We start from the raw sequence: 26,604 nt of genomic DNA, 5'->3' as shown, positions 1-26,604 counted from the left end.
TCGAGTCCGTATGAACATAAAAGACATCTTTAGTAGAGCTGCCTAGTGTATACCAAACAATACTTAAATCTGACCCAATAGTGTCAGCCTTTAGACCACGTATGCATCTTCTTCTATCACAATATCAGAAAAAAAGTATGAAAAGAAGCAGGAAAGATATGGAGCACAAGAATGTTTTGCTGTCAGCATTGGGTATTGGGGTTGGTTTTGGAGCAGGGCTTGGATTCAGTTCAGGGCTTGGAGGGAATTCTGATGAGGAAGAAGAGCTCTGGAATGAGCAAATTAAGCAAGAACTTATGAGGCAGGTTATTGATGGGAAGGAATGCAAAGAAGCTTTCCAAGACTTTCCTTATTACTTAAGGTGATTATATTAACTTAGTCACTTTCTTCATAAGATTAGTCTTGTGAAAAAGGCACAATGAAGAAATAATTGGCATTTACTTTAAGGTTTTTGTCAGATTTAGAATTATCATGTTCAGTTACAGATTTTACACATATTGTAGCTGTTAGTTCTATTTATGCTAATAAAAATATATGATGCTGTTTTTTTTTTTGGGAAAATTATTCTTTTGGTCCTTCAATTATTTACTCACTTATAACTCAGTCCTCAACTATGACTCGGTGCAACTCAGTCTCTAAACTTTTAACTTGCTTATGACTCAGTCCTTAATTTTTGTATTTTTTATATTATGGTCATTGTCATTTCCAGCTAATTATGAGTCATCCTCTATGGCAAGAATGGCAACTCCAACTCGGCTCCACGTAACCAAAGAAGATGGGATGACCGGCGAAGAAGGTGAAGAGGGAAAAAAAGTTGACGGGAAAAAGAAGACGACGACGCAACGAACCCTGTGCAGGTGATGAAGAAGGATCTGAACTGCTGAGAACCCACCATAAAAATGCTGCAAACTTTTTAAAAGATTTTAGAGCCCAGTACAGTCATCCTATGTGGCCGAATGCTATATACTTTTTTCAGCAAAGCACTCTTCTTTGGTTTAATTTGTAAGAGCAAGACACGCTACCATGGAACGAGAAGACAACCAGTTCCGACATGTCTAATGTAATATCCTAAAAAAAAAATTAATTGAAAACTAATATAATATAATATAATATAATAATATTTTATTATAATATTTTATGAAAAAAAAAGTCCAACTTTCCATCAATATTTCGGTGAAAAGTTGGAGGGGGTGAAAGTTGAGGAGGGGCAGTGGAAAATTGGGGGTTGGGTTTGAAATTCCCTCCCCCCAATAAATGTGTGGGGGTGTTAAATACCCTCCACAATTCATTTCCACCCCCAGCAGGCGCAAGAAGGAGGGGGAGGGGGAGAGAGAGAGGGCCGAAGTGTGTGAGAGAGAGAGGAGCATACCGGTGAAAGAGAGGATAAGTTTTAAAGATATTTTAGGTACATAAAATTACTTCTTTTTATCAAACTTTTTTTATAAATATTTAACTTAAATTTAATCGGTAAAAATATGGTATATCCCATAAATGACAGATTTTCAACTAAATAAATTAATTTAAATACTAAAACTAAAAATAGACAAATATAAACCGATTAAAATTAACAACTCATTAACTTTTAAATTTCGATAGTCATCTTTTGTAAAAACTCAATACTTAGATCATATATAAGTCTCAAAATTTTCTCCAATCACTATAGTAATAACGTAAATAGGAAGTTTAAAATATACAAGAAATATTTATAAAAAAATTTTGATAAAAAGAAGTAATTTTATGTACCTAAAATATCTTCAAAGTTTGCCCTCTCCTTTACCGGTATGCTCCTCTCTCCCTCTCACACACTTCGGCCCCCCCTCTCTCTCTCTCCCTCCTTCTTGCGCCTGCTGGGGGTGGAAATGAATTGTGGGGGGCTATTTAACACCCCCACACATTTATTGTGGAGAGGGAATTTCAAACCCAACCCCCAATTTTCCACCGACCCTCCCCAACTTTCCACCCCCTCCAACTTTCCACCGAAATATCGGTGGAAAGTTGGACTTTTTTTTAAAAAAATATTATAATAAAATATTATTATATTATATTATATTACTTTTCAATTAATTTTTTTAGGATATTACATCTTATATCATTTTTAAAGATTTTTTTTAAAATCAATCTTTCTTTTTGGGTTTTTAAGAAAAATCTGGGAATTCAAAGTTTTAATACGATGAATGGGCTAAAAGTGTCACAACATGTGATAATAGGAGAAGGCATTTGGTTCGTCATTTCAAAAAACATGAAAATGCAAGAGGAGGACAGGTATAATAGGTGGGTTATCTTCTATGTGTGGTCGTTCGCAAGTTGAATGTTTGTTCTTTTTTTTTTTTAATTATGTGGTGTGGTTATACGGTGACTCTTGTTTGTTTCTTTCAGAGATACTTCCCACCATCTTCGCATCTTGCTCAATTTCATATCTGACGGATTTACTTTGAAATTTCCTTACTATTTAGAATCATTTTCGAACTCATTCCCTCTCTACCTTTAGAGATTATTCTTTTTTTTTTTTTTTCCAACACCCCAATTTGACTCGCCTTGCTTAACTCAATTCAGATTCTTCTTTGTTTCCTGTACTGGGTTCATAGTGTGTTTTCTTTTTATTTTTCCCTCTTCACCATCTTCTCCAGTCCTCGCTCTTGGTTGCTTATGTGGTGCTGAGTTGGAAGTGATTTTCTTACCCATTCTTGTCACATAGGATCACTCATGATTAGTTGGAGATGACAAGGATCATAATATTAAAAAAGGCAAAAATAAGAAACTGAGTCATAAGAAAGTTAAAAGTTAAGGGACTGAGTCGTACTGAGTCATAATCAAGGGACTGAGTTATAAGTGAGTCAATAGTTGAAGGACCAAAAGATTAATTTTTCTCTTTTTTTTTAACCCTTTAAAATCATAACATGAGCTGAAACAGGGCAACCTGATAGTATAATTCTCATTTATTCCATTGCATTAACAGTGAAAGTAGTCGGCCGTTATTGATGAGTGCTGCATTTGTTCATCTCAAACAACTTATCTTCTCTAGACACATCCGGCACCTTCCACAAACAAGCAGGGCAATTTTACTCCCTGGACCAACAGGTATTTTATGCATATTTGTCTCTTATGATAAAGCACCTTTTAGAAAGAAGGGGGAATTTCACTGTAGGACCGCAGAAGACAATTAATATCAAAGAGCTCCAAAACTTTCTGAAACCTCACTGCAGGACCAAGGACCAATCTGATATTAATTTTTAGAGTGAGATTACAATAATACCCCTCCCTTTTTATTTTATTAAAAAATAAATATTTACCGGAGTTACTCTTCCGGCCACCGGAGGTCGGAGGTCCGGCCACCGGCGCTCAGGTGGCCGCCGTCGGGGTCCGGTCACTGGTGGCCGGAACAGTAACTCCGGCAGGACCTCCGGTGGCCGGAGTTTTTTTGTTTAAAACAAAGTGGCCAAGGGAGGGTTTGAACCCAGGACTCCTGGCACACCAAAAGGCTTGAAACACCAAGCCAAGCAACCCATTCAATCATAAAATGCAAATAAAACTTTATATAACAAAATAAACACAACAGTCCAAATGTAAGTGAACAAGTGGAATTAGACGATTTACAAGTGGAATTCAGAAATTTGCAACAAAAATTAGGCAATTTACAAATAACATAATAGAAGTTATAACCGAAAATGCAAGTATTTAAGTGCAAATGAGCAAGTAAAATTTGAAGATTTACAATAAAAGTTTATGGATTTACAACCCAAATTTGGCAAACACAAGAGAATTCACAATCCAAAATGTAAGTGTTTGAGTGTAAGTGAATAAGTGAAATTAGACGATTTACAAGTGGAATTCAGCAATTTACAACAAAAATTAGGTAATTTACAAATAACATAATAGAAGTCATAACCCCAAATGCAAGTGTTTAAGTGCAAATGAGCAAGTGAAATTGTCGAATTTCATATGCAAATCTATAAACTTTTGTTGTAAATCTTCAAATTTTATTTGCTCATTTACACTTAAACACTTGTATTTGGGATTGTGAGTTCCATTATGTTATTTGTAAATTGTCTAATTTTTGTTGTAAATTGCTGAATTCCACTTGTAAATTGTCTAATTTCACTTGTTCACTTACATTTGGACTGTTGCGTTTATTTTGTTATATATAGTTTTATTTGCATTTTATGATTGAATGGGTTGCTTGGCTTGGTGGTTTCGAATCTTTTGGTGTGCCAAGGGGTCCTGGGTTCAAACCCTCCCTTGGCCACTTTGTTTTAAACAAAAAAACTCCGGCCACCGGAGGTCCGCCGGAGTTACTGTTCCGGCCACCGGTGACTGGACCCCGACGGCAGCCACCTGAGCGCCGGTGGCCGGACCTCCGACCTCCGGTGGTCAGAACAGTAACTCCGGTAAATATTTATTTTTTAATAAAATAAAAAGGGAGGGGTATTATTGTAATCTCACTCTAAAAATTAATATCAGATTGGTCCCTTGGTCCTGCAGTGAGGTTTCAGAAAGTTTTGGGGCTCTTTGATATTAATTGTCTTCTGCGGTCCTACAGTGAAATTCCCCCTAGAAAGAATAGATAATCCTTATTACTATTTCTGGTCCTTGATATGAAAGCTAGTTTGACATTCAATTTGATTCTAAATAGAAAACCGCAATTCACTTTGTCTATTATATTTATCTATTTTTTTTCAAGGTAATCCTTGTAATAGTTGCACATGTTAAATATTTCATCAAATGGTAGTTTTAGTTAATACGTGTGATTAACAAGGATTTTTTAAGAAAGACAATACATATTTAATACAAAAAGCTAACTTAAATAATTTTCTTAATCTAATCAAATTAGTCAACTAGTTTTTATATTAGCTTTTGTATCAAGGATCAGAGCTATGAAAAGTTATCAAGTAGGTTTTGATTTGACTTTTCTTCATTGGCGTATTGGATGAAGTGTTTTCCTATTCCTTTTCCTTCACACTCAGTTTCCCATGCAATTATTCCTCCATCTCACTGGTTTATGATAACAATGGATAGTTTTAAATATGGGCATAGTGGAAAATAATTTTTGTTTTTAAACCAAGTCAATGATTCAACTAGCTTTTCTTGGTTCTAGTGAGGTGGTTATAGCATGATTGCTTCATAACAAGGGCTGGAGGAAAAAATAACTCATGAGTTTGGCACATAATTGTTTGGGTTTTCATGTATGTTTGACTCATTAGCTTTCTCTACAAATTTTGAAGAACTTTACTTGCAAGAAATTGCCAAGGCTTTAGCACATCATTTTGAATCAAAGTTGCTGCTGCTAGATATTGCTGACTTCTCTTTCAAGGTGATTTACTTTCACATTTTCATTTAATTTCTTTAAGCTGAATTAGCAAGTATATTTGTAACTGGCCTATTTGATTATTTATAGGTGAGGAGAAAATATGGATGTGCAAGAAAAAAATCAGTAAGTTTTTCTGCTCTGCATTTACTGTGTTAGTTTGTTTCTTTTAAATATTGATTGACAAAATAACAAACATTTATGTTGGTTTGTCATGTCATTTTCCTTAACCCATTTCTTTTTTGTGGTAATATTGGAGACAACAACAATCATATTTTACTATTTTCATTTTGTCATTCCAGACTCCTTTCTCTCATTCAATCCCATTGTATCTAACAAAACTTTAAAAATAAAACTAATTTTTGCAATAACAATGCATTTTTTTTAGCACATGCTTGGAGTTTAAGCATCTTGGAAAAAAGAAAGGTAAAGTAAGCTTTCTCCCAGTGATCAATAATGTTTTTTCATTTGATCAAAAAAAGGTTCCACACGGGGGATTATCCACCAAACAGCATAGTGTGAGGCGTTTCATGTGAAATGAAAGTCATAAAAAAGCTCAAACTGCAGGATAAAAAGTCCAACGTTTCAAAAAATCTATTATAAAGTATTGGAAACCCAATAATAAGAACAAAGACTAAAAATATGAAAGAAATGTTAAATTACTACCATTGGTCCTAGTTAGAGATTCAATTAACACTAAAAAAAAACATGCTTTTAGTGATGGAATTTGTTCCATCGCTAATTCCTTTGTTACTAATTGATTAGTGACGGAATTTCAATTAAAATGCCATGTGGTACTTCTACCAATCGCCACGTCATTGCCAGTGACCACCTCTATATATCCCTACCACCTCAATGATGACTGTCACATGTCGTTGTCACCTCACCTCTGCCTGCCACATGTGCTATCACCTCACCTCTGCTATCACATCACATGTCACTTTTGCCTGCTACGTGTCGCCACCACATAATTCCCTCCTCAAAGTAACTTCTCTATGGCTCGAACCTAGGACCTCATCTGTGCACACGTGTGGCTTTACCGGTTGAGTTACAATGAACCTATTGACTTATTATATAAAATTAAATATATACTCTTCTGGTCCTTAATATAAGACCCATTTAACTAATTTGATTAGGTTAAGAAAGTTAGGTAAGTTAGTTAATTATAAGAAATGTGACACATTTTTTCTAAAATACTATAATCATCTTGCTTAATACTCCCTCTTTCTCTTCTACTTAATTATGGTTGAGAGAGTATCTATAGGGATAATTTAGAAAAAATTGATAAATATGAGAAATGAATCTTATATTTAGGATCAAAATAAACTTAACAATTGGAAGTTATATTAAGAACCGGATTAGTATAATATTATTTTACACAAACAATTATATATACATATACATTATTAAAAACTAAAAATTTACTACATGATAATTTTAATCATAACTATTTTGATGACAAAATAATTTTTAAATATTTTTTTATAATGTTTTATTTTTTAAAAAATATTTTTAATATAATTTTAATTTCTAACTGCACTAATTTTGAATTTTAAATCATAAGTAAATTTTTTATAAATATTTTTTAAAATTTATTTTTTAATTAACATTAATAAGATATACAATTTAATTATATATGTATTATATTACATTATTTCATATTATCTATATGTGTTTTATATATTTGAAGAAAATCATTTACAATTAGTCGAAAAAATCTTGTTATTAAAAAAATAACTACTATAATAAAATCTAATAAATTATTCTATATAAAAAATTAAATGATGTGAATAGATTATGATAAACAGTATTCTCATACTTGTGTGTATATATATATCCTATGTAATTTATTTTCTTAAAATTCTTTGTATATACTTTTTTTTTTGTATTGAAGACTAAAATCAATCTATATTATGGGTATTAATTATATCATGATTAAATTTTATTGTTTAATGACTGAAATTCAAAATTCACTTCAATATTAGTTTCCGTTCATATAAATTCATTTTTTGGTTTTGAATTTCTATCATATATTATATATTTCAATATATTATACATATGATAAAATTATTTCTTTTTTATCTCAGTTTGTATAAGAAAGTTATTAATATTGTTATTATATTTTTTTAATTATTATTAATAATCAAAAGGAATTTATGTTAACGAAATATAAACAAGTTTTCTAAGAAATTGTCTTTCTATTTTTAGTATATACCTAATGATAACATGAATGATGACAATATCTTCATTAATACTAACTCCACAAATATATCAATTTATTTTATAATTAAAAATATTTTAAAATCATTATATTCTTAATTGTTATTATATAAATTTTTGTAAGATTATAATTTAAAATAATGAAATTTAAAATTAGTGACGGGGTTAGCGATGGAATTGCGATAGAATAGAATTAACGACAGAATTAGTGACAAAAACTTCTGTGAAAAACAATTTAGCGACAGAAATTTTCAACGAAAAAAATTCCGTTACTAATTCTGTCTCTAAATATTTATTAGCAGATTTTTCGACGAATTAGCGATGGACATAAATTCTGTCACTAATCCGTTGCTAATATTAGCAATGAAAAAATTTCATTGCTAATTTGTCAAAAAAATTAGCGATGAAATTTTCGTCGCAATTCCGTCGGAAATTAGTGACGGAATTTGTTTCTGTCACAAATTCCGTCGCCAATCAACTGTTTCTTTTTTGTAGTGTAACAAGTGCTTGGTCAAATTAGTGAGGGATTTGTCCAGATTAACTAGTGGTCTCATATTCACACCCAGGGTATGCAGCTACGTTAAAACTTGCTGGGAGAGCTTATAGTTCAAAGTGATCCTACAAAGCTCAATTCAGATTACTTGGTTGCTTGGATACCTAATAATAGGATTAAGAAAAAGTGCTAGATACTGGGCAACCCAATGGGTTATTTAAAAAAAAAAGAAGAAGAAGAGATAGTTGGAGATTATATTTCTTCATAAATATAATTTTGTCTCTTAAATTTATAATATTTTTTTAAAATATCCATATTGATTGTAAAAAGTAGTTCCAAGATCCTAGTAGCAATGACCGGTGCCGAGGCTAATGACAGTAACGGATGGACATCGGAGTTCACATATTCACTGTGGATCAACGAGCCTGCTACCAAAAAGGCTGGCCTGGAGGAAAAATGAAGAGGACACACACACAGATATATATATATATATATATATATGTGATGGAATTGTCCTAGAATGCGTAGTGCTGTGGCGGCTATAAAAACACTGGCAGGCTAATTGTGTGATTAATTCTTGATCAAGCTCATTACTGCAGAATTTCTCTGCTTTTGGCCAAAGATGTTTCCAATAGCTTGAGGGTCAACTATGTCGTGGGTCGTTGGTTTCTTCGGTGAACGATTGTGGCGTTCCTCTTGCATGCTTGTTCGTGCTCTTTGTTGGTGTTTTTTTTTGGTAAACTGCTTTTTGTTGGTTATTGAAGCTACAGAATTGTCTTTGTGGCTTGGGCTTAGCCAACTGGATCTTCACCCAGCCATTTGGGTCAACTTTCATGAGTGTTTATGTTTGAGTTGTAGTTTACTTTTTCTGTTTTGTCCTCTGTTTCTCATTCAGTGGGCCTCCCAATGTTGGGCCTTTGGAAATGGAGAAATAATAATTTGTTTGATGCTCTTTAATTAAAACTTTTGGAACAGGATTACTTTCAATATAAGGATATCTGGAAAAACAAAAAAAAAAATCTTGGGAGCCTACTACAGTTATGATGCAGATTTGGAAGAAATATGTTCAGGTGCAGGAGGAAACCGCTTCTAATAGTTTTGTCACTTCAGAACGATTAGTTTGGCAATTGCCTTAGCTGCAAAGTGGGATGGATTAAATTAAATATTGGGCTTCTTTAATATGTAGATGGGAGGCCTCTTTGTTTTGTAATTAAATTTGGGGAGTAGCTATTTGTAGCCTTTGAAAATGGTGAAATAATCTTTTGATTGAAGCTGATTACTTAAAACCTTCAAGAATAGAATTACCTTCAATATAAAGATATTTGTGCTTAACCAAGAAAAAGAAATTCAAAGACTGCTACCGCAGAACGATTAGTTTGGCCATTACCTGCATAGTGGGGTGTATTGAAGTAAACGTAGCCGGTGCTATGAGCTCATCAAACAATAAAGTTGGACGTGGTGGAGCAATTCATGTTAAACTGGTAATTGGATTGTTGGCCTCTCTCATTTTATTGCTACTTGCAGTGCTCTTGAAACAGAGAATGGGCAATAGTTAAAGGCTTGAATCTTGCTCGGATCTCAGATCTAAGAGAGTTATACTGCAATTTGATGTGAAAAATCTTCTGGATATGATACAAGATAATCAAAAGTAACAGAGGAGCTAGTTTAATCTCCATTCAGATTCAAAACTTCATGAGATACTCTTGGAAGCTGAGGTTGTAGGTTATTTCAAGATAATAAAACCAACTGGCTGATACGTTAGCAAATGAAAGTCTTTCAAAATCTTTTATTAGGGATCCCAGTTGATTTTAGTAGAGAAAGCGTCTTTGGGATCTGAGCCCCCTATGATTTAGGTTTTTATTTTTTTGTTGTTTTGGGCTTCATAATATCTTTATAAATATAAAATTACATACTTGTTTAATTTTTATCAAAGAAAAAATATCAGCCACTTTTGGCCTTGTTATGATTAATTTATTCCCTTACAAGAAAAATATCCTGGTTTTCATTTAAAGGATCTCCCCATTTAGGTGAGAAGTGAGCTAAGCATTTCGTTTTTTATTTGCATTCGTGAATTTAAGATGTTTATAAGGATTTTCAATCACCTTTAGAAAAAGCCATATGTTAACAAATGCACTGAAAGAATCTTCAGAAAAAGTGGATGAGATATTGACAAAGTAAAAAAGGGTTCCTTTAGAGAATGTGGAAAAAAATCAATGTTAATTAGTGGCCTCTCTTTTGTTCCTTTAATTTCTTTTGCTCTTTTGGATATGCTCTTTGCATTCTAAATTTACATAAACACATATGAAAGCCCACTTCTAAATCTTTTAATAAATAATTTGCTTCTTTTTCTTCCACTTCCAAGTACTTGCACACCTGCTTCTTCTCGGTACTAATTAAATCAATCTATCTTAATATTTTGACCCTCATATAATATTTTAGTAAAGATTTTTCTTTGAGAATATTCAAAAGCAATATAATCTTTAAAACAATTTGGCAGAAAAAAATATCAATCTTTAAGACAACATAAGATTTAACTATTTAAGCCCCAGTGGATAAGATTAACATATTAGAAAAGAAGCATTACGTCAGAAATGTTGAACGCAAGAAAAAGAAAATCACATATACAAATTGTAGGGAAGCTTTCCTCGAAAAGGGCCTTAAAACAAAAATAAAAGTAAAAATAAAAATAAATACATGAGAGCAACCTTTTTCATGGACTCAAGAAAAGTCTAGTCAATGCCTTGGTTTATTTATTGAGGATATATAGTGGCGCCTGACTTAGAACCCCACATATTTCTGCTTGTTCATACATACTTTGGGCAAATTTATTTAAATTTAATTCTTTTATTTTTATAATTACGAAACTTTTGAGTAAATCGAAATGGTCTGGCTCGGCCACCAAATGACATTAATAGTGACTACAGGTAAATAAAATATTAAAAGTTAGACTGGTCGTTGAATCGTGGATGGATCAATACATAATAATTTAAGGGTTACTAGTCTAATTGTGGTTGAATTGAGGATCAAAACAATCATTTTAAAATAATATAATTTAATAAAATATAAAAATATTCATATATATATATAACCCTTAAAAATTAATATTTAAATAATATTATTAATCAACATGGCATATTGTTATGTTTCAGCATTAGCAGGGAGAATGACTTGTTATTCTCTTAGTTGTTCTAGTCATTTTATATATCTTAAAATTTGATAGTTATCTTTATACTACCTCCGGTTCTAATTATAAGAGCTAGTTGACTAATTTGAGGAGATTAATAAAAGAAGTTAAGTTAGTTATTTGTAATAAATAGGTGTTGTCTTTCCTAAAATATCTTTGCTAATTAAGTGTGTTAGTTAGAATTATCATTGTTAGAAGAACTACCTTGGAAAAAAAAAAGCATAAATATAAGAGATAAAATGGATTAGAATCTTATATTTAGAACTAAAATAAAAGTTAAACAAGGTTTTATATTAAAAACCGGAGGTAATATAACATTTTGTACCATATAACCAAGAAGCTTTAGTGGCCTGATAATCATATATCTTTTTGAAAATCCTAAACCAATATTTGCCCAAAAAGCCATCGGAGCTCTAACTTTCAACGATGGTGGAAGATTTTTGGTATGGGTGAATAATTAGATCATTTCACAAGAAAAAAAACTTAATTCCAAAATGATCTTTAAAACTTCATGGAAGTTAAAACAATTGAGAGATTATTTTTAAGATTTTCATATTTCGGAGCTCCTTACGTATTTTAACATGTCTAGTAGAACATAAGATGGGAGACGTGAAATGCTTGAGATCGATGTTGATCACGTTTGATGATGCTTTGGAATAATTTGAGATTGATGATGTTGATTCGAGAGCTTTTGGATATTCATGTCGGAGTAATGAATTTGGATGAATGATTTGCCCATGGTCTCCACTTTCCATAGAGGTCATTATAATTTTAGTGAGAAAATGGTAACACGTACTTTTGTTGAAAAAGATCGATCAATTTTTGTGGCCAGAAGAGATCCAACTCTCCCTTCTTTGATAATTGCACTAGAATGTATTCTTACTTGGTCCCAAAGAAAAGCTAAAAGCATTGTAGCTGTAAGACTTAGTCAAGGTCGAATTAGTTTTTATTCTAAATATAACATCTCAATCAGTTTTTTTTTCTTATATTTATAATTTTTTAAAATTAATTTATTTAATTTATAAACTGATATATAATATTATATTACACATCGGTATTTGAGGGATATCATATCATATTATTACAATTAATTTATTTATGTAATTTTTAAATCTATCTTAATTAAGTAACTTTTTGATTAAATATGGGAAGAGTAATATGATAGGGGAGGATGATGATCTATGATGTTGATGGGCGAATAATTCTCTTAACGAGCTTTCAGAAATTGCGGTGAAAATTTTCACATAAAGGGACAAAAACAAATAATTAAAAGCAGAGTAACCCAAGTGAAGTAGGGGTTCCAAGTCAGTCTTCGTCTCACCCAAAAAAAAAAAAAAACTAATATATATAAATTAATTATTTAGCTTTTATGTTAATTACTGGAGGTAGTATATGAAAATAACAGCTGAATTAAAATTTTTTGATGAAAATAGTTTGCAAAGACCATTTTAATCTAAAAATAGTTATAAATAATAATTGGAATTCAACGGCTTGATTTGTAATTGAAACTCCTCGATTGCAATATGAATTGCCATTTGCAACTATTTTTTTTTTGAAAAATAAATTAATTGTTACTAAACTGATCTTTTATGACCTAACTAACATTTCGCAAGGGTTGGCAAAAAAAATAACTAACATTTGTCAAAAATATATATTTAAGCAAACCCAAAAAGAATATACTTATTGTAGAAAATGAGCTTCAACTTCGGTCCTTCCATGAACATTTAGAATTATTTTTTAAAATCAAACAGATTTCATAAGCTTTTTTCCATTGTGTGGCCTTTTAATAAAGCAGTTTGTAAGTGGAGGGCTTTAGGTTTTGCCCGAAGTGAATACCGTACAATATATAAAAAGTAGGGAGAATTACAATCAAATCCCATACAAGAGAAATAACTACTAAAAGGTCCGCTAATAACCTAAACAGCCTGTAATGACAAGTTCTAGAGTGGAGAATAACAACTTCTATGACTTGTTTTGTAATTTTTTTCTTGCATAGGACCTCATTGTAATTCTTCTTAAAAAGCATTCTTTCTATTCTTTTGCATGAGACAATCATTTAATTTATTAATTAGTTTATTTCTCACTTTATTTTATCTTTTCATTTCTATTCGTAATAGTTGCCGGCAATTTTTTCTTAACTTGTTTTAATAAATATCATTTTCTTAACTTTATATGTTAATGTAGGTCAAGCCATTTTATTTATTCATTATGATTATTTAAGAAAATATTAATCATTCTTAAAATTTAGTGAATTGTTTTATGTGTAGGAATATCACACCTACTTTTGTCTTGATCATAAGAATGGAGCCAGTATAATAAAACAATTACTGAAGTTAAGACATAAAAATGTGGTCATGATAAAAGTTAGGGAGAATATTTTAAAAAGAATTATTATATGATTTTAAAGAAGAAATATATTCACCAAAAAAGAATTATTATATGATTTTAAAGAAGAAATATATTCACCAAAAAGCCTAATAACAACTAAGCAATTTATAATGATAAATTTCAGTGTAAAAAATAATGGCAGGTTTTTTTAGAGTAAAATAACAATAAACAGATTCGAATTTTTCACTTATCATTACTATTTTTTTTTTAGTAATTATGTTATTTTCTCAATTTTTATCCTTCCTTCGATAAGTTTTGCCTGAAATGGTCTTGTCAACATAAGTCAACAACTAAACGAAACACAGTGGAAGGATAAAGGATTCTCCTATACCTAACACATTTAGAAATTGGATTGAAATTTCTCTATTACCCCACCACCTAGTGTGCTTGATAACTTACAATGTATTTTTTTTTATCTGAGATAACTTACAATGTATAATAGTTGTAATAATAATAATAGTAATAATAACAAATACGTGTTAAAGTGCATTTAGTATCTTGATATGTTTTGTACTACATTCAGCGTCCTAAAATATTTTTCAAGTGCATCCAACACCTTAAAGTATTTCTTTTAAATTGGTGCTAGATGCAACAAAAATTTTTCTGGAATACTGGACTTACCTTAAAAAAAATACTTGAAGGTGCTAGATTGATCAAAAAATGCTTTAAAATACTGGACATATTTAAAAAATTATTTTAAAGTATTGGATACATTTTAAGGTGTTGGAGGCACCTTAATCCTAATAATAATAATAATAATAATAATAATAAGTGACCAGTCTGAAACAAATAATAAACTGTTGCATGAAGATTTAAATAGAGCAATAAAGATCAGATTTAGTCGCAACATATAAATATTAAAAAAAATTGTGTACGATATATATAATGTGATCATCATGCATGTAATACTGAATAAGGAATCTTATTCATAATATCTCTGGAATAGAAAATTATATATTTTTTAAATTTTTATATATAAAAAAAGGATCACAAGCCGCGTATAGTTTTTATATGATTTTTATATAATTTGATAAACTGCTAAATTCCTTTCTCCATGAGGAAAAGAAAGGTATCAATCTGCCTTGGATGAAATGAAAGAGCTAACATTATTACAGCGTCTCTTTTTCCTGGCCAAAAAGAGCCATCGACCTTAGAAAAAGCTAAGCCACATGTTCACAAATGTACTTCAAGGATCTTTAGCAAGGAAGAAAACTAGACCAGTTGAGTCAGGTTAATCAAAAAACTGATGAACTAACTAGTAGTTCGATCTAGTTTGAGTACTAGACTGACTAGAAATTGAACCGGTATCAAACCAGAATGAACTAATGAAAATCAGTCGTTCATATGATTATATTACTATTGGTTTCATTTTAATTGGTTTAGTGTCCACTTTGATTTTTTTTTCCCTTGAGCTTTAGAAAAGGTGGACGTTAGATAATGGCGAAGCAAGAAAAGGTTGTCTCACAGAATGTGGAAAAATCAGACGTGATATTTGATGTGATGAGATTGTCTCTCTTTTATTTCTTTGCTTTCTTTTTCCATCTTTTGGATATGCTCTTTGCATTATAAATATGGATAAACATACATATAAAAAGCTCACTTCTATGCCTTAATTCACACGGTTAGAAATTAAAGGGAAACATCCCAAAAAAATAAAAATAGATAAATAGATAAATAATAATCAGCTTTGTTACGGACTCCTAGTCAATGCCTTGGTTTAAGAGGGTGGTGCCTGATGACTAGAACTCCACATATTTTTTCGGCCTTCTCATACATACTTTCGGCAATTTTTTTTAAAATTGAATAATAAAAAAGGAATATTCTGGGCACAAGAATGATCCAACTTTGCCTCCGCTGATTCCCATTGCAATGATACAATTCTTATCTTGTACGCTCTCTTATTCTAAATATAAAATTTATATAACTAATTTGTATATATTAAAAATTCTAAGTATAAAAATTTTGTATTGATTTTTTTAAATTACTCATTTTAATTATTTTTTGTTGAAAACTATTTAATAATCTCGTAAAAAAATCATTTAATCTGTATAACTAATAAGAAGAGTTCAGAAAAAAAAATTATAAATTTAAAAGATAAAGTGAGTTAATCAGGGTCTTACACGTAGAATTAAAACAAACCCCTCTATTAACACTTAGAATAGAAGAAAGTACCAATTAAACCCAAAAAAGCAATAATATATGATTAAGGTGACTGATCTAAAGTTGAATAATCTTACCTCCTAATGCTTTTAGAAATTGCAATTAAACTTGTCTCATAAAGGAACAAGAAAGAAAATTAAAGAACATATCGATGAGCAGCACAAGCTCTTAGCGGCTCAAATTAAAAGAATTCAAAGTCATTTTTTTGGGCTTTAAATAAACAAAGACTCTTGACCATAACAACCAATAATACAGTCTCTGTAGTTACTTTCGGCAGATTTTTTTATTATTTCATTTTGTCGGAAGGAAAGTTCAAAGCAATGCACAAGGAATAAATTATGTGTCATTATTTTCAAAATGATCCGTACCAATTTAATCTTCAAATAACTCTAACTTAAAAAATCTCAGTTACAAATTGAGAATTATATTTTAAACTTACATGTCTCAATTTACAACTAGTTAGATTAATATTTGCGACTCATTTCCAGAAACAAAATTCAATAACTTAATTTTCATTATATTGAACTTTTATCACCTAATTATCATATCCTAAAAATCTAATTTTGAGCATCTAAAATTTATGAATTTTTGGTTTAATTGAACCTAGAAGAATATATTTATTTTAGACAATTAGCCTCAACTCCAGTGCACTCCCATGAAGAATTATAATTTCTTCAAAATCAAACACCACCCCCCCCCCAAAAAAAAATTTGGTGGCCATTTAAGCAGTCTATGTTACGTTAGTGGAGGGCTTTAGGTTTTGCCTAAAGTAATTGCCGCACAAGGTATACAAATCATTCTCTCTATTCTTTTTCACGAGACAAATCCTAAACATAAGATATAGTTATTATATTTATTAATTTTTTAAAATTATCCTGTTAATACTTTCTCAACAATAATTAAATAGAAGAAAGAGGTATGATATTAAGAAAGATAATTATGAAATTTTAAAAAAACATATCATATTTCTTATAATTAACTAACTTATTTAATTTATTTAATATAATCAAATTAGTTAAATAGATTTTATATTATTTCTAGAAGAAGTGTTATAATTAGGTTAAGACATTAGCATGTGGTTATGTTTGTGTGTGAAGGACTAAAAGTCAGCTAATAGACGTCTAATCAACATCAATCAACAGCTGAAAACAAACACAGCCGAAATGGAAGGGTACAAGATTCTCCTTACCTAACCCATTTAGAAATCAAAGTGAAACCTCTCTCTTGAAACTTTTTTTTTTTGGAGGGGAGGGGGGATCTAACACTTACATTTTTAATATAAAAGGTACTTGATTATTTTAAATTAATTAAAGAAGTCAAATAAAATATTTAATTATAATAAATATAACGTTAAATTTTATATCAATTTATAAGTTAAGTAAATTAATTAAGAAAAATTATAAATACAAAATATACACTGAAATAAGATCTTTTACGGATAACAAATCCAACTTCTCAATTGGTCATATATTAAAGGTAGGGTAATAATAAAAGTTTGTTCCAATGAAGTGGCGAGTTCTCTAAGCCCTGAAAGTAGTGGTTGATTAAGAGTAGACATATTAATTTATAGTAGCTTTATTATTAAATTTAAATAACCTAAAACTATTTTGAACAATGCTATTTTCAAATCATCTCTCATTCTCTTTCCTTATTCTTTTTCATTCTTACCATTCACAATTAACAATTAGAACAAACAAAACAATCGTTTGGATTAACTGATAGAAGTTGTTTCAGAACCAAAGGTTATGGGTTCCATTATCTGGGAACACAGCAGTATAGGTGATGAGATCGCCATCCATGTGAATCATACCATGACCCGCTCTGAATTAATCTGATTTGTAATTTTCTAAGAAATTAGTTAGGATACTAGGTGTACACGTATAAAGAGGGGAAAAAAAAAAAGAAGAAGAAAGAACAAAGAAGAGCAAAAGTCTTAGGATCAGGTGGTGATGTTTTGTTTCTATGCGCTGACATAGCGCCAATGACGTTTCCAGTTTCCTGACCTTATATACCTATTAGGCAATTACAAAGTTGCCGACCGTCTGGTGTGCGTGAATTATACTCCCAACTTTTCTTAAAGAGCTAATTTACAAATAATAAATAATTAGTTAAAAATATAATTTTCTTTTCAAAATATGTTCTTTATAATTAATAAAAAAAGTGATGAAAGAGAGTGTACAAAGAAATGTGATAAGAGAATAGAACAGAAGAGGGAGAATAAATAATTAAGGATAAAATTAAAAAATGCATTAAATGTTTAGATAAACTCTAAATTGAAATTTATAAAATAGATTACACCATCTTTAAATTTGAAGTTTCTAAATAGGATCAGATGGTGTATATACTTATAATTAAAACAATTACAAAAAAAGAAAAAATTATGAATAAATATTTTATTGAAAAATTAGTTAGCAAACAGGACGTGAGGACTTTATACTACTTAACTTTTATTATATACAATTTAACTTTCTCTATGTGTAATTTATCTTCTCTCGTATGCAATTTATCTTCTCTTATGTGCAATAATATTCATTTGTGCAATGTGCAACTTAATTTTCTTTTGTACAAATGAAATTTTCTTATGTGCAAGTTATCTTTCCTATATGTAAAATAATCCCTTTATATCTAAATAATGTTTTGTGCAAACCATCTTGTCTTTATGCAACTTACTTTTCTTTGTATATAACTAATCTTTCTTTATATAATCAATCATTCTAAGAACCATTTATCAATTAAATTTGTAATGGGAGATTAATCTCTAATTTTTTTAAAAGGTAAAGTATCCATTAAAAATCACTTTCACAAGCTTTTTCCCATTTTGTGGCTTTTGAAGTGGTTTCTTTGTGGGAGGGGGCTTTTGTCATTTATATATGTTTTGTCCAAAGTGGATATCGGACAACAATTGTGTTTATACTATAAATAATATTTTATATTATTCTGTATGGTCTACTCTTGTGGAACAATTTTCATAGCTTTCTTTATAAGAAAGAACAACTTTTTATTTAAAATATTTATTGCAATTTTTTTATTCTCATTACAAATATATATTTGTCAGTAAGATTAATTATTAAACCCAATAATCAATTATTAAATGAGGACATTTCAGGAAATAATGTTATATGTGGAACATATTTAATTAAATTTAACTATTTTAACTTTATTTTTTATTTTTCAGAATTAGTAATTTGTTTTTTATAAAGGAAATTTTTTTGGCCAAGAGGAGAGTATTAATTATTAAATAAATTTTTTTTAGCCTATATACTACAAACAGCATAATTAATATGGGTATTTTTGCTGGCAATCTCTTCTGCCCCTTCCACACAAAAGTAATCCGTTCCGGGGTTGAGTAGGACAAGTGGCGATCGGTGGCGGAATCGATGAGAAGCGTGGTGGTCGCGGTGGTGGTTAAAGCAGTTGCCGGAAGGAGGAAGAGCGCAAAGTCAGTAATGGAGAGAGGAGGAGGAATGGTCCCGGGGAAGTTGGGGCGGAGACTGTGGAAAGAGCAAATAAAAGTTCTTGGGGTTAATCGCCTGAATGCAGTGCTGATTACATTGCGACGATGGCAATGGCGAATCCCATGCAAGAAAAGTACTAAACATTCTGTGAAGTTTTTTGTGATTTCTCTAAAACCAGGCAAATCAAATACATTCAAATAGAAAGAGAGGGATACAGGCCGCTATTTCTATAGGGAAAGTTGTTCGCTTCCCTCTGACAATGCTGATTGGGATAGGAGAACTTTACATTTAGGGATTGCTGAATCTGTTCAGCAGGCCAAGTTTTTCGTAAAGCCGAATGATATAATGGATTATACTTTCCACATTATTGCCTCATCCCACTCTTGCATTTAACAGTAATTTGTTCCGATTCAAAGCAGAGGTCAAGTGTGCATTTTAATGATCGAAATCGTCATTCCATTTTTAATGCAACATATATGCCACATCATTGTTCAATTTTAGTTTCGCGCCACCTCAGCAGTTACTTAACAGTGTTAATGCGAGGTATCCATAGGTGGAGTTGTTGTCTAGATACGATGAATCGTAAGGACTAACTTTTAAACTGTAGCTAACAGTGGGGACTGATTTTAAATGGGCAAATATATTCGTGAAAATGAATTTAAAATGCTGGGACTAATGGATTGATTTTGTCATCTTAATCCACACGTCTCTTTCTAAACAACTTGTGAGCTAAGTTTCTCCCTTTTAGGAATTCACGCACCCAAGTCAAGTCATACTTAGATTATATAGGGAGAGGGGTCAAGAGAATCACACACATGGTGGGCACTTGAACTGCCAAATAGCCTTTGGCGTATTTTTCCAAAACCAGAGCTAAAAGGAGTGGAGTTTTGCTTGCTCAGAAGAGGTTAGGAGCAAATTGTTTCAAAGAGATGGAGCACAAGCACGTTTTGCTGTCAGCATTGGGTGTTGGGGTTGGTCTCGGAGCGAGCCTTGGGTTGAGCTCAGGGCTTGGAGGGAATCACGAGTCTGGTGATGAGCTTTATGGTGAACAGATTGAGCAGGAGCTTTTGAGGCAGGTGATCGATGGAAAGGAATGCAAAGAAACTTTTCAAGAGTTTCCGTCTTACTTGAGGTGATCTAACGTTTGGAAGATTTCTTGCAATCAAGAGTACTTACTTTATTTGAATAGATATGTTGTTCTGCATCTAGGAATATTCTGTTCAGCTGCACTTTTTTTTTTATTTTTTTTATTTTGTTATTGCGATTCAGATTGATTTCTCATGTACTAATAAACATGGTGCTATGATCTAATTTGGAGGAATTTGATCTGCTTGACTTGAGACATTTATTCTTAATTAGAGTGACTTTGTAAACACCAGGTTCCTTCTGGTTCAGGTTTCAAATCACATATAGATGTGAGCTGTTATTACCCTTATATATAACTCAAGTCTTATTTTACCGAAATGACAGTGAAAGAACTCGAGAGTTATTGAAAAGTGCTGCATCTGTTCATTTAAGACAAACTTTCTTTTCCAAACACACTCGGAACCTTTCACCAGCAAGCAGGGCAATTCTGCTTTCGGGACCTGAAGGTATGTTATGCAGATGTCTTGTGTATGTTCCTGCACAAGTTATGATGGGTTTTCATGTCCGTTTGACCCATACATGCTTCATTATCATTTTTCATTTTTTTGGGGGCAGAATTGTACCTACAAACGCTTGCCAAGGCTCTAGCACATCATTTTGAATCGAAGTTGCTGCTACTAGATGTACCTGACTTCTCTTTCAAGGTGATTACTTTCATATTGCAATTTCTTTTGTTTGTTGAATAAGCTAATATTCATATCTGACCTATTTCTCTTTTGCAGATACAGAGCAAATACGGATATGCAACAAAAGAATCAGTAAGTCTTTCTGCTCTACAATTGTTTGCTTTTTTCTTGTTATGCTCTGCATTAAAAACTGGGATACTTCCATTTTTACATAAAAATATGTGTTTTCTCCATTTTCTCTTTCTAGTCATATTTTGAAAAGGAATCACAAAGTCACCAGCATTTGAGTTGGTTTGTCAATCAGGTGGTTTCCCTAACTCCCCTGCTTTGTTTGTAGTCTTCTAAACCGTCCTTATCTGAGGTGGCTTCCGAGAGAGTGTCTGGTTTGCTTGGTTCCTTTTCAGTCCTCTCTTCAAATGACAAAACTAAAGGTAGGGAGGGAAGAAACAGGCCTTTGCTCCATATTTCTTAGCATTAAATGACATTTCATAAAGAGCTTAAGACTGATTTAATCATATGATTGATTTAGCAAGTAGTGGTGTCGTACTCTTGTTCAAGTTAAATATCTCTTACTTTAATCATAGTCATGAACTCATGATCTTGCAAAAGTTATTGTAATCTTCACTCTCAACTTGCAGATCTTGTGGTAATGAATACTTTTCAGTTCTTGACCTCTTTCGATGCTTTACTAACTTGTATTATATCGCATCAGTGTATCTTGATTGACTACTTTTATGCAGGCACTCTTGACAAAAACGGTAAAGCTACTGAAAGTCCCAATATTAATTCAAAGCTTCACGGGACTCCTGGTTCCCAATCTGCTCCAGCAAATTCTGGTTATACTTGAACACATTTTTCTCTCTATTCTCCTGTTTTAGTTCATGTGCATATTATTTATTTTCTTGATAGATTTCTCTCCATTGCAAGACAACCATTTTAAAGTTAGACTAATCTCCAGAGCTATATGTTGCTAAAGTCTGCGAGTTCTGGGCTTACTCATCTTTCTCCAATTTAATTTCAATAACCCTGCATTTTAACTCAAATGTATGCACTGCTAATTGCTTTAATCAGCAAATCCATCTGTTGTTTAATTATCGCATGCTTGCCATTCTTAATCTACCTGAAATAGTTGATGCTCTGCTTTATGATTGATTGCACATAAAATTAAATGTTTTCTTGCTTGTTGCTTTGAATCTTCATTCTCAGTTCCCTCGAAGCAGAAAAGCAGCTTGTGTGTCAATGAAAAGCTCTTTATGCAGTTGCTTTTTAAGGTATTGTCATCATCAGGGCTTCTCTTTCTAACTCAAGCCAGTTCTTTATTTAAATAGAATCTTGGCACAGAAATACATTCAAGAGAAAAGAGAATTTCTCAATAATTGGTCCTAGCTAACTAGCGGGATGAATATGATTCTTCCAGGTCTTGGTTTCTGTGTCAGAAAAGAGTTCCATCATTTTGTACATCAGGGATGTTGACAAGATTTTCCTCCAATCAGAGCAACTGTATAACTTGTTTCATGAAATGCTAGGGAGACTTCCAGGGCCAGTGCTGATTCTTGGTTCCAAGATCGCGGACATACCCAAAAAACCTGGTGAGGCACCGAAAATTTGTATCCGAATATTTTTTTTAAGACTAGATACACAAGACAAATGGAACTATAAAAAGAAATTATTTGCTAAAACAGTGATATATATTCTATTTCATTATAAAGATCTGGTTTTTTTCAATCAATTGAGAATATGATTAAGGAACTAAACTAGAAAATGAGTTAGTGAAAGAGTATATACTTGTATAAAAGTATAAAAATAAAGGCCGATGTCTTATTTGAGAAGCTTGAACACATGTTTATCATTTTTGGTTTTTTACATTATTAATGCAGGAGTCAAATGCATTTGCTTCAGAATTGTGTTATGAATTTTTTTTTTTCCACAAGAAGTTGAAAGGGAAAATGTGGCACAACATATGTTAAGCTTTGTTCTCTCTTAAAGTTATATTATGCAAATATGATGGTTGTGTTTTTTTTTATTGTAATAGATCTCCCGCCATGGATGCTTCCGCCTCCAAAAGTGAATAAACGTTCAAAGGTTGATGAAAGGCTCGCAGCGTTATTCCCTTACATCATTAAGGTCAAACCACCAGAAGATGAAACCGATCTTGAAGATTGGAAAGCCCAACTGGAAGAGAACAAGAAAACAATTAAGTCTCAAGATAACAGGAACCACATCGCTGAAGTACTGGCAGCAAGTGATGTTGAATGTAGAGACTTGAATTCAATCAGCCATGACGACACAAAGATACTGAGTAAATATATTGAAGAAATTGTGGTATCTGCAATATCTCACTACTTAATGAATACCAAGGATCCAGAATATCGGAATGGAAAGCTTGTGATATCATCTGAGAGGTAAGAATTTGGACCAGTTATTTATTTGTTAAGGAAAACATGTCCTAGTGAGGTGTGACTAATCCTGAAAATTCACAGTTTGTGCCATGCTTTGGATCTATTTCGCAAAAAGAAAAGTAACAACGATGGAAAGAAGCAAGTGAAAAATGGAAAGAAGGTACGTTTACATTGACTCTAATGAGTGAGGGCAAAATGGATCAGCATAAATGCTTCCAGAGAAGGAAAAAAGATGACGTGGATGATGAAAGACTAATATTTTAAATTTGTGCAATGGGACTCAGCTTTTGAGGGTCCAATTATGCATAAAATGAGTGTTTAACCAATGTTTTACGTGGTTACTTCATTCTGTATCTCATTTTCGGTTTAATTTTGTTCTAGCAGGATGTTCGTCCGGACAGTAAGCATGAGAGGCACATAAGAGATGAACTTATCCCCGCGAATGAGATAGGTGTCACATTCTCAGATATTGGTGCACTGGAGGAAGTTAAGGAATCACTACAAGAGCTAGTCATGCTTCCACTTCGAAGACCAGAGCTCTTCAAAAGTGGACTTCTTAAGCCTTGTCGAGGCATATTGCTCTTTGGACCTCCAGGTACTGGAAAAACAATGCTTGCAAAGGCAATTGCAAATGAAGCAGGAGCTAGTTTCATCAATGTCTCCATGTCTACCATCACATCAATGTGGTTTGGAGAAGCTGAGAAGCATGTCCGTGCTCTGTTCTCTCTAGCTGCAAAGGTTTCTCCGACTATCATTTTCATTGATGAAGTTGATAGCTTGCTCGGGCGACGATCAAGATGTGGAGAGCATGAGGCTACGAGGAGGATTAAGAATGAATTCATGACCCATTGGGATGGTCTATTGACAAAACAACACGAGCGTATTCTAGTTCTTGCTGCCACCAATAGGCCATTTGACCTTGATGATGCAATCATAAGACGGTTTGAGCGAAGGTATATACATCTTCGTTCATTTCTACTTCATTTTATCAAAACAGAGAGATTATTTTCACGAAGCTAAATTTTTAGTCTTCAAATGATTAAAAAATTACACATAGCACAGTAGTGACACCCTTCGAGGACATATACTTCTGTTGCTTTCTATAATTTCCCAACGCTTCAGGTAAAACTTTTAATCCCTAACAATCCTTATTTTTATGAACCTTTGATTTGTCTTTGTCCTGTTTGTTTCTTGCATGCTAATCAAGTCCCAGTTTCAATTTTTGCATTAGTAAGTAGTAACTATTCAAAACCTCTCTAAAGCATCACCGGGAAATTTTATTTGGGCTTGATCTCTGAGTAACGTTGTTGGATAATTCAATTTTTAAATACACATTGTTATGATTTTATTATTGATACCTTTGCAACTGTCAATGTTGAGCAGAGTCATGGTTGGTCTGCCATCTGTCGAGGCTAGGGAGATTATCTTGAAAACTCTACTGGCTAAGGAAAATACTGAAAACTTAGACCTCAAAAAGGTTGCAGTCATGACAGAGGGATATACTGGAAGCGACCTCAAGGTTTGCGTTTTTTGGCCTTTCCTTTTAATATTGTGATTCTATTTTCCTACTTGTAACACGTGGCCACCAGCTGTTGAGACTAAATTTCTTTTAAATAGAATTTGTGCACTGCTGCTGCTTATCGACCTGTTAGGGAGCTCATAAAGCAGGAGAAATTGAAGGATATGGTAATGTTACTAATCAGACATGGCAATTTTGTCTTGTTACATCATGTCAATGTGCCCTCTCATTCTAATGATTATCTGTTAGCTCATTAGCATAAATGTTTTCTCATTGAAGGAAAAGAGTAAGAAAGAGGCTGAAGGCCAAAGCTCCGAAGCTGCTTCAAGTGCCAAAGAGGATACAGAAGAACAAGTAATTTTATTGACTTTGTAACAAAACATCTCACTGTGCCTTCTCAACTTAGCTGACCAGCATAAATTTTATCTTAACTTAGGGTAAGAATAAGAAAGATGCCGAAGGCCAAAGCTCACAAGCTGCTTCAAGTCCCAAAGAGGGCCCAAAAGAGCAGGTAATTTCCTTGACTTGTAACATCATTTCACTGTGCCTTTCCAACTTTATTACTATCTTTTGGCTGACGGGCATAAATTTTATCTTAATTTAGGACAAGAATAAGAAAGATGCTGAAGGCCAAAGCTCAGAAAGTGATAAGGAGGACAAAGAAGAGCCAGTAATTACCTTGAGGCCCATAAATATGGAAGACATGATTCAGGCTAAGAATCAGGTAGGGTTAACTTGAAACCCCTCACAATTTACATTAATGACTGATTTTTTCTTGATTTTGGCCTATACTTTTTATTTTCTTTCAGTTCTGTTTGCTTTCATTTCTAATATTATGTGAAAATACTCGCAATAAATGGCTGGTTGTGGATTTAGTGTTCATTAATAATACCATTTGATCTTAGCAATTGAAATTCAACACACACATGTCCTTAGTCGGTTGATTTTGAAACTCTCTGTTTGCTTTCTCTTGCGCCATTGTGAGAAATTACTTAGTAAAATTTCAGGACACAGCCTAATCTACCTAAAATTATTAGGTAAATCTGATATTGCTACGAGAGATCATAAGTTTGTTGAAGGGTCTTTCTTCATTGCCCTTGAGAAAGCTTACTCATTTATCAATAGGACACATGTAGAAGAATCTAAATCTTATATTTTACCACAGGTTCCTGCAAGTTTTGATGGTCACGGGGCAATTATGCATGAATTGAGGCAGTGGAATGAGCTGTATGGAGATCGAGGTTCTCTGTAGAAATGACACCTACTTTAATGTATTTCAGCTAATATCCTCGTTTGCAGATCATTGGAGTAACTTTTATTAAGAAAAACATCCGTCATTTTGAGGCCTATGCTTGGAGGGCTGTTCCAAGATGCTGTCTGCCACTGTTTTAAGACTCATAATAAGAAATAAACAGTAAGTATGAGCTTTGTTCATGTGAGTGTTTAGGCACATTGAATAGCTTCCTGATCTCGTTGGGATTCAGAGTGGAAAGCATGGCCGTAAACGAAAAGTATTTGCTGTGAACCCAAATCCCTGTGGGAAATTTCTGCATTGGAAAAGGCGAAAGAGATTATACTTGTATTGAATCGAGACATCACTGATTGTTTAGTCACTAAGGAACTTACATATCTACAGTGTGAGGAGCTTCTATTTAAGTACATTTTCAGATTCTAAACTATTCTTATTAATTGTATATATTAAAGAGAATTCT

At 32.3% G+C, this 26,604-nt stretch overlaps 1 protein-coding gene across 2 annotated transcripts; it reads left to right on the top strand.

The window, feature by feature from the left end:
* Positions 1–66: 66 nt before the first annotated feature.
* Positions 67–26,326, top strand: LOC114751247 (ATP-dependent zinc metalloprotease FTSH, chloroplastic-like). Of its 2 annotated transcripts, none has more exons than XM_028939905.1 (17): positions 67–361; positions 2,957–3,078; positions 5,220–5,308; positions 21,071–21,106; positions 21,312–21,405; positions 21,715–21,810; positions 22,181–22,245; positions 22,392–22,563; positions 23,007–23,376; positions 23,455–23,533; positions 23,758–24,326; positions 24,757–24,892; positions 24,991–25,059; positions 25,172–25,246; positions 25,329–25,403; positions 25,497–25,616; positions 26,058–26,326. In XM_028939905.1, exons 1-17 carry the CDS (start codon positions 102–104, stop codon positions 26,142–26,144), a joined length of 2,514 nt encoding a protein of 837 aa, XP_028795738.1. In that variant the 5' UTR covers positions 67–101; the 3' UTR covers positions 26,145–26,326. The 2 variants fall into 2 exon arrangements, with proteins under 2 accessions (XP_028795738.1, XP_028795739.1); XM_028939906.1 differs by lacking the exons at positions 67–361; positions 2,957–3,078; positions 5,220–5,308 and adding exons at positions 20,003–20,334; positions 20,673–20,794; positions 20,904–20,992.
* The last annotated feature ends 278 nt before the right edge of the window (positions 26,327–26,604 follow it).

Source organism: Neltuma alba, unplaced genomic scaffold, assembly GCF_004799145.2.
Source record: "Neltuma alba isolate B1F8T4 unplaced genomic scaffold, ASM479914v2 tig00006837_pilon, whole genome shotgun sequence".
NCBI classification, from domain to species: Eukaryota; Viridiplantae; Streptophyta; class Magnoliopsida; order Fabales; family Fabaceae; genus Neltuma; species Neltuma alba.
The sequence above is the reverse complement of the archived record's forward strand: the minus strand, read 5'-3'. Positions and strand labels throughout refer to the sequence as shown.